A 9,572-nucleotide genomic window follows, 5' to 3' on the forward strand; every position below is an offset into this window, starting at 1 on the left:
CTGGAGTTATGTTTAAATACAAATGCAGCTTTTTATAGAGCAGCTGCAGGATGTTACTGAGATGCTGGTGAAGATTGCATCTGTGACGGATTGGGACAGCCTGTCTCCAGCTGTTTTTGCCCGCTTGGCGTGTTCAGGTGGAGTGGGTGTGCTCCAGGGCGCCTTGATTAAATGCTGTCATTGTATGGGACCGAGGAAGCGAGCCTTGTCTGTCCCAACCCCTGACCTCTGGAATAGCCTCCCCCTGGAGATATGCCTGCCCCCCCCAAGCATTCCAGAAGTCACTTAAGACCCAGCTCTGCTCCAAGGCCTGGGCTTAGGGTATCTGGAGCCCTAATCGTGTTTTTTAATGTTGTCTTGGCTGGGCTGTTTTTAACTCTTTTAATTACATATTTGATACTTTGTAAGCTGCCCTGAGTTTCTTTGGATTTGGGCGGCCTTAATTTAAACTGGACAGCTAGCTTGGCGTAGCAGTGAAGGCACCAGGCTGAAAACCAGGAGACCGTGAGTTCTAGTCCTGCCTCAGACATGAAGCCAGTGGGCTGACTCTGTGCCAGTCCCTCTCTCTGAGCCTTAGGAAGCAGGCATGGGCAAACCACTTCCAAAAATTTTGCCAAAAAAATGGCAGGGACTTACCAGGAATCAAAAACAGACTCGAAGGTGCGTGCGCGTACACTTCAATAAATAAATACAGGAAGTCCTTGTTTAACAACCACTCATTCAGTGACTGAAGTTACAATGGCACTGAACAAGGAGACTTGACTGGTCTTTGTAGCTGCAGCCATTGCAGAGTCCCCATGGTCACATGATCATGATTTGGGTGTTTGGCAACCAGCTCACAATTATGACAGCGAAGTCAATGGGGAGGCTGGCAGGAGGTCGCAAATGATGATCATGTGACATCACACCTAATGACTGCGGGATTCACTAAATGACAACAACCAGAACTGCTGCAACTGCCACTGTAAGTTGGTACGGTCACACAACATTGCGCTTTACGACTGCGTCGCTTGGCAAGAGAGTTGCTGGTCCCAATTACCGCCTTTAAGTGAAGACTACCTGTAAGGTTGCAAAATGCAGGTGATTGCTAGATGGCAGCAGTGTGATGTATGCACCTTCCCTAAAAATTCAAACACCAAAATGAACACAATGAAAACAATACAATGAAACTTCGGGAAAGATGGATTCATTGTAATAATGTACAGTACCTAAAATATTCTCTACGCCTCCCCTGGACTCTTTCTGTACCTCCCCAAAGGAGGTACACCTCACCGTTCAGGAAACCCTGATCTAGTGGCTATCTGTATTTTTTCCAGCCCAGATCTGATCCCCTTATAGAGAATGCTACTTTCGTTGCACAGAAGAATCCCAGCCACATTGGTGGCTGGGTTCCTATGACATGCTTATCCCTTAACTTTCCCAATAACCATTGTTGATCATTCCAGTTTTCTGAGTTTGCAGTGAACCCGAAACACACCACACGGACCGAGTTTGCACAATGTTTGAGGCAGTGCACCATTTCTTTGGATCTGAGACCTGTTTTGACCTCCCTGTGTCTGTTTTTCACCTGGTCGGTTGTTAGTTGAATGAGTCTCTGTGTTTAAGAGACGGGGGGGACTTCCTTCCTCTCCCTCTTCTCCACCTTTTTCTCTCGAGGTAGTTTAAACAGAAGAGAGGCTTTCCTATCTTACGGATTTCTTAATAAATCTAACTAGTGTTTCAAATCTAATAAACGTCTGTTAGCGTTCAATTGTTAGAATTTTTTAATATTTCCTTATCAGGGTCGTTTCTGAGCCGGGATCAAAAACACAGGGCAGCTGCATGAAATTAAGTTCTTTAGTCTTCACCCAAGAGCAAAACCAGGGACATCAAGCTGTTAGGTAGGCAGCCGCGCAGGACCCCCTCCTTACAGCCCATTGTATACATTCCATTCAACTCCTCCTCCAGAATACGCCCCCTTGCTCAGTTGCCCAGACTCAACCTAGTTCCGTATTAGGGATTTCCTTCCTTTCCTCTGTCACATTCCATAGAAGGGACTTCCTTCCATCCTCGCTAGGGCGCCTTGACCGTGATTAAAGAACGCCTTTCCCCTGGAGAAGCCATTCTTGGAATGTACACCTTACCTTGTTTCCATGGGCATAGCGATCTGTCAAGGCCTGCTAGGAAGGAAGAGTAAGAAAGTCATCAAAATTCTTCTAGGAAACATAACACAGCTCCAGGGCCATGATACAAGTGCAAAGGTCTCTAATACATGAACACTACATATAATAAATGTGAAAATGAAATATATTCATACTTAGTTCTATTTATGTAAAATCTTCTATCAATGTGATGCTTCATTCAGGGCCCCCTCATTTGTATCCACCCCCAAACTTTGGAACAGTCAGGCGTATGGCGCAAGACCGAACAGCGTTTCGTTCTGTTATACACAGGGTCGCCATGAGTCGTAAACGATTCGAAGGCAACTAACAGCAACAACAACTCAGTTAGCCATACTCCACCTTAACCTCATTCCATATCAGGAATTTCCATCCTTCACTCCACCTTATCATCACTCCATATACGGAACTTCCTTCCATCCTTGCTAGGGCTCCTTGACCGTTATTAAACAACGCCTTTCTTCTGGAGAAGCTATCCTTGGAATGTACACCTTATCTTGTTTCTATGCACACAGCTATCTATCAGGGCCTGTAGGCCTGTGAGAAAGGAAGAGTAAGAAGGCCATCACAGCTCTTCAAGGAAATAAAACATGGTTTCAGGGCCATAATACAAGTGCAAATGTTTCCAACATATGAATACTACAGATAAAATATATGAAAATGAAATATATTCGTACTTAAGTTCCATATATGTAAAATCTTCTGTCACTATGATAGCTGGGCTATACTCTGTATCCAAGACATGTTTATGATGAGCATTTTCCTTTTTAAATGGGACTCACTGCTGCTCACGTGTTGCAACAGGTGCAGCAACAGCGGGGACAACCAGCCTGAGAAATGACAACAAAGATACTGAAGTGGTGGACAGCTTCTGCCTTTTAGGATCAACCATCAGCAGTAAAGGAAGAAGCAGCCAAAAAATATGCCACAGAGTAATGCTTGGTAGAGCAGCTGTGAAGGCCTTGCAAGAGAGATTCAGATGCCCTGATGTGTCCAGACCTACAATGATCAGGACTGTGCAAGCCAGGGTATTCCGTATGATGCTCTGTGGAAGCAAAAGTTGGACTTTGAAGAAGCAGAACAGGAAGAATATTGACACCTTTGCACTTTTGTGTTGGAGAAGACTCCTGAGAATACCAAGAAAACAAACCAATGGGTCACTGAACAAATCAACTCAAGAGTTCTCCCTCGAGGCACAAAGGACCAGACCTCAAATTATCCTGATCTGGACACATTCTGCAAAGACCCAGATCTCTGGAGGAGGCTCTGATGCTGGGAAAGGTGGAAGGAAAGAGAAGAGGAGGACCAGCAGCAAGGAGGAATGGACTCAGGTACAGTGGCGATGGGAGCACCCTTGGAAGAGCTGAAGGACCAGGTTGGGGACAGATCTTCCTGGAGAAAATCTATCTACAGCAGCGTTTCTCAACCTTGGCAATTTTAAGATGTGTGGACTTCCAACTCCCAGAATTCCCCAGCCAGTATGTGGTTGCTAAGAGTCAACAACGACTTGATGGCCCGTAATCAATTGCTGCTGCTTAATCACTCAGTATTCTTTTGCCGCCCTTTATATGCTCAGGAGCACCTCTTTGATCAAGAATTCCCGCCGCACTGAAATCTCCAACGTTGCAGCTCTTTACAGAGCGCAAGCGCTTGCAGGGCGATTGCAGCGTTCGACCTTCAGGGTCGAACATCCGGCCATCCATCCATCCGCTCCAACAGCTGATTAGTTGGGTCTGCCCTTGCCAATCCCCTGGCAGGGCTTCGGTCACATGATAGGAAGCGGAAAGCAAAGGGAAAGCCGCCTTTAAAATACAGCGAGAGAGAGAAGGAGAGATTTACCTAGGTCTGTTTGAATCTGAGTCTGCTTCAGGAGGCTAAATCCGGATTAGTGGCCCCGTAATGTCCTTTCTTCCGTCGTGTGTCTCTAGGGTGCTCGCGGCTTTTTAAGATTCGCCCCTCTTCTTCCTGAAGGCTAGTCCTCTTGAGGCATTGCCCTGATGGAGATGGCATGGGGTGGGTTGAACGTAACCCATTTATAAAAGTTTGTTTGTTTGTTTTCCGAAAAGCGTTTGGGGTGTTGAAAAAGAGAGGAAAAACACACCGACTGGGGAAGAGAAGAAACAGCCCGACAAGTAGATTGCGGGATTGCTCAAGAGGTAAAGCAGATGGGGAGGGAGAAGGAAGAGCGCAGCATCCAGATTACAGGCAGGGTCTTCACTAAGCCTTCCTGCCACCTTTTTCTCCTCGCTGTTCTGTTTCCCGCCCCCGTTGAATTTAAGCTTGCAGATTCTGTCTGATCTGTTTTCATAGTGTTACTTGGAAGCAACCCCTGCACACCATTAGCTGCATTTGCACTATGCAGCCGCTTGGGACTGCATATCACCAGCCGCGTATCTGGGTGCAAATCCTCTTGAGCTGAGTGGGAGTTGCTTTTGAATAAATCCGGCTGTGTCCAAACAACGTGGCTGCCATTGTTAACTGGTCCCTGTTTATCATACCCAGTTGCTTGGATGTGCACTGGCCAAGTGACTGAAAGAGTCTGAGTCAGGGGCCCCCAGACTCTTCAGCTCATCAACCCCTTCATGAAGTTTCAGTTTGTTTATGGGTTGAATTCTGTTTAATGATGTGTAGGCTTTACAGAGCTAAAAGGCCAGTTTGTGCAATGGAGTAGACAGGAAAAATGCTAGGCTCCTCAAATTGGTGCAGACTATTTTCCCCAAATTAACAATTTAAAAACATTATTTTGATTGTCTTTCTTCCTGTGGGACAGGAGCAAGTGGCTTCCTGGAGTCAGCCCCAAACACTCGATGTGGAGTTGCCATGGAGGAAGATTCTGGCAGCATCATTGTTCTGGGTGAGAGCACTTTCTCCTCAAGATTTGGGGCTCAGTGCAGAGAGAATGGGGTTCTTCCCTAACTTCCAGGAGGACTTGATTTGGAAACATTTCACATGCATTTCCCCAGCCTCTCTTGGTCTCAACATCCATCATGTGAAAATGGTCCCTGGGAGCCCCTTCTGGGGAGCAATTGATTGCAGGTATCTTGATGCTCGAGAAGGAGAAGCAGCAGCAGAATCCAGGACATCTGTGCGGTGCGGAGCTGAGCTGAAGAAGGCTGTTGCTGTCCTACGTTCCTTCAGCTCCATGCATGTAACAGTATGTGGGAATGACCGTGCGAGACTGGTCCCAGAGATGCTGCCTAGGGAATAGTCAGATAAGATTGTAAGATTCTGATAATGTAGCCTCACAATAAAGTAGAATTAGCTCATCTGGTTGTGTTTCCGGTCTGGTCTACCTGGGAAGGCTGACATCAATCTTGCAAGTCTGAAAGTACAATTTTCCCCCGTCTATTTCACACCCCGAGAAACTAGGGGGGGTCCCTTCTGAGCCTCTTGCCCCACCCACTATCCAGCTGCAGGCTATGCTCTCTCTTGTCTGACCGTTCCCTAGGCAGCATCGCTGGGCTCAATCTCTCAGGGTCATTCTCACATACTGTTACAATGCACTCCTTAGAGACACAGTGAAGACAAGGCAGCCTTTGGAGGCAACATTGGTAGTGGTGGTTTCCAGAAAGTTTGATCTCTCCCTCAGGGTTCCCACCTCATGTTGGTTTTTCCTAATGGCCCCATTGCTAGGCAGATTTGGCAGTGGGGAGAGGAGGTTGGCTGTGGGTGGTTTAGGATACCAGGTGAAAATGGACAGTCAGGGTAGATCGGGGATACATTTTTTTTCTGAGCTGAGGAATGAGCTTGGCTTTCAAGCTGCATTCTGGGATGCTCACAGGAGAACTCCTGTGAGCTCTCTTCAAGTTGGGTCATGTCATAAGATTTTGACCATTTTTTAAAAAGTTGAATACATCAGGAAGCGTTTTAGGAAGCGATAGATTTCCCTGCGCCCATTGTGTCTTTCTTTAGCGACTCATAATTTAGAATTGTTAAAAAGGAAAGCATCATTTTATGGAGGGCAGCTTTTACTGGTATTAGCCCCAGGCCTACGTAAAGACCGATGCTACGATTCTCTCTTCCAGAAGGTGATGAAGATGAAAGAATCTACACAGGAGAGGATCCCCATTACTGTTCGATATATGGCAAAAAGTTTGGGGATCAGCCGAGCCCAATGGATCACGAGAGACCCAAAGCGTCCGAAAAACGATACAAGTGCGCTGACTGCGGAAAAAGCTTCAAGAAAAGATCGGCCCTCCTCACCCATGACCGGACTCACACGGGAGAAAAACCCTACAAATGCTCAGACTGTGGGAACAGCTTCAGTAACAAATCCAGCCTTACGAGACACAGGAGGAAACATACCGGAGAAAAGCCGTTCTGTTGCTTAAACTGTGGGAAACGATTCAGCCAGAGCTCGAGTTTAATCAGGCATATGAGGAATCACACAGGCCTGAGGCCATATATTTGCTCAGACTGTGGCAAAAGCTTCAAGCAGAGCTCCAGCCTTCTTGTCCATGGGAGAACTCATACGGGAGAGACCCCATATAGCTGTTCCATCTGTGGGAAACGCTTTTCTCAGAGCTCCAATCTTGTGAAACACGAGAGGATCCATACTGGTGAAAAGCCTTACAGATGCCCAGACTGTGGGAACACCTTCAGTAACAAGTCTAGCCTTACGAGACATAAGAGAAACCACACAGGGCAGAAGCCATACAAATGCTCCCAGTGTGGGAAAAGATTCAAGCAAAGTTCAGGCCTTCTGAAGCACGAGAGGATTCATGCACAGCCTGGCTTCTCAAAATACTCCGATCCTAGCTTGGATCCAGATTCCAGCCTGCTTGTACATGACAGAGACCATGTTGGAGAATCCATGTAAATTGTTTGCTCTATAAGCCAAGTTTTATTTGACATCAGTAAAAGAGGATAGGGTTCAAACAGAACAAAGCTGTATTTGAATAGTAGCAGGAAAGTGTTGGTTCATAGCTAAATGAAGCCTACAGAGTTCATGACTGAGGTCTCAGCTATATGGGTCTTTTCTTGCTGCTTTGGAAACAGAACAAAAAGGGAAGTTGTTTGAGATGTGGCGATGGAGTTTCCAGAGTTCGACAGTTTTTAATCCATGAAATAATTCCCTTGGGGGAAGAGAGAGCTTGAAGAGACAAATTAGCGATTATTAATCAAAATGCCATATTGTATGGGAAAGGGAAAGATTGAAACCTATCTCAAGACCTGACCTACCATTCAGTGAAGTAGCAAACGCAGGTTGGACATTATCAGCCCTACAAGGTAGACCAGACCAAGAAACAGACACCACATAGACCTAGAACCACTTTTATTAGAATGGCTATAGTAGCAGAATCTTGCAAGTGTGAACGTGCTTCCCCTCCTCCCTCTGTTATCTTCTTGAGAATTTGGGGGGTGTCTGTTTGAGTCGTTTTTGTAAATTTCCGTCTTTGGGCTCAAGGCATGTTTATCTGCTTGTTGCCTTGGTAACAGATCTTCCCTTTCTCCATCGAGGCCATCCTCTATGCTGTCTACAGACATACCATACTGACTGTTGGAGGACTAAGCTGTATGTGACACGTACAGTCTATCCTGTATCTCCTGAATTAGCTTCTGATTCTGGAATTTGCCAGGAGTAGGGAGCGGGGTGGGTTTTGGAGGGGACAAAACCATCTTTTTCTGTCTTTGAAGCAGTCATTGATCTTTAGGCAACTTTGCTATTTCTACTGATAAGGGAAGATTCCCTGTGCTGGATATTTCCTTTTTCCATTTTAGGATTAATTTGAGCAGTTTGCTCTTCATGAAATGTTCAGTGTGATTAGGAAAAAACTGGACCTGCTAGAACTAGGATTTCTATTCTAGCCAAAGAGAAGAGAAGCTTCTTCTTAGACATGAGCAGAGAAACACCAGCTTCTAGTCTCTTTGGGTAGAAAAACAGCCAAGATACCTCTCTTTCGTTGTTGAGTTTTGCCTGCCTGATGCATTTCCATGCCGACGGAGAACGTATTTCCTCTGGCTGGCGTGAAAACCAAGTGACACAGCAGAGGGAGGGTGGGAAGAGCCATCCTTCCTCAGCCATCCCACTTGCTTTTGTAGAAGGAATTCCTGCTCATTGTTGGTGAGCAGGTGATTTTTTAAATGAAAAGCTACAGTAGAGCGAGCCGATAAAGTCCTTGTTATCTAAGCTGTCTTGGTCAAGAACGCTAGCCTTGGTCACTTCCTGTCCTGACATGCTTACGGGATTCATCGGGTGAAATTTGCTTTATTGGCCACTGAAGAAGCGAAGTCCAAAACCCAGGCACAAGGCTGGATCTTTCTTTTGTATTTGTTTAAATACAATTCAGGGCAAATCTAACCCATATTTGTTTCCCACCACATAGAACACAATGGGTCACACTGCCAAATAGATACGTACTGGATCAATCTGCTTAAGCCTTTTCTATAATCGCTCTGTGAAGTCCCATCTAATTCTAAATCCTGATTTTTTGCCTAAATTTCAGTTTTCTGAGTAACTTTATTGTTCTTTTCTTAGGACTATCATATCTGGCCTGCAAAAACAGATTTTCAAGCCAGGTATGATATCCCTAAATTTTCTTATGTCAGGTATCCCAATGCACAGAGACTTGTAGTTGGGGCGTGGGAGTTCTGGGTTCAGGTTATGGTCTACCTCGCAGGGTTGATGTGAGGCTGAGCATAAATAAAGGTATACAAGTTGCATTTGTGCAAGTTTATGTCTGTGGTTCCTTTTCTGCCCAGTGTGCTTGACGTTCTTTTTAAAATGTTTTGCTTCCTTTCTACACCTTTAGCATTTTCCTGCCGCTGCTACCTGGAGCCATCTCTTTTTTTCAGATTTTCCCATGAAACCTTGAGTTGACTCCTGGAGACTACACGGGTGACATTTTGGGTTGTGGTTTGTCATTGCTGCTGCTTCTTGGTATCCTGGTTTCTAGGCTTGTGTCCTTAACTATTACGTCAAGCTGGCTTTCACTGCACTATTAGCCTCCAGATAAGGGACCGTCGTCTTCTCTGATTATCTACTTACCTAAGACTGCGAGTAGGGATGGGATGGGAGAGTATTTTGATTCCCCATTAAAGCAGTGACAAAAAATGATTTCCCGCCCAACCTCAAACCCCAACGTTGAAATGAAAGCTTTGGTGTAACTGGAAGTGGGATTTTGCCCGTTTCTGTCTTGGGGGAAGGATTGAGAGATTTAGGTCCAGGAGGCCCTTAAAGGAAACCCTTTAAGTCAACAGCCTTAAAATCTCAGGCGGTATCTTTTGCGCTACAAAAGATCCCTAGAAGGATCTGGATTTTAGGAGAAAAATGAGGGAGAGTGAAAGGTCAATTCCACAAACCTGGGTCTGCCACGTGGACAAACACAAGAGATCTTGGTATCGGTAGCTTGTTTTCCTGTATCTGCCTCTGGCTGAACGTCGAGATCAACAAAATGTCAAAATCATTCTCAT

General features: G+C 45.6%; 1 protein-coding gene across 1 annotated transcript; it reads left to right on the plus strand.

Annotated features, from left to right (window-relative positions):
* Nucleotides 1–4,093: 4,093 nt before the first annotated feature.
* On the plus strand, nucleotides 4,094–8,034 carry LOC134492139 (zinc finger protein 239-like). Its single transcript, XM_063296311.1, has 3 exons — nucleotides 4,094–4,315; nucleotides 4,930–5,013; nucleotides 6,185–8,034. Exons 1-3 carry the CDS (start codon nucleotides 4,168–4,170, stop codon nucleotides 6,976–6,978), a joined length of 1,026 nt encoding a protein of 341 aa, XP_063152381.1. The 5' UTR covers nucleotides 4,094–4,167; the 3' UTR covers nucleotides 6,979–8,034.
* Nucleotides 8,035–9,572: the final 1,538 nt, after the last annotated feature.

Source organism: Candoia aspera, chromosome 2, assembly GCF_035149785.1.
Source record: "Candoia aspera isolate rCanAsp1 chromosome 2, rCanAsp1.hap2, whole genome shotgun sequence".
NCBI classification, from domain to species: domain Eukaryota; kingdom Metazoa; phylum Chordata; class Lepidosauria; order Squamata; family Boidae; genus Candoia; species Candoia aspera.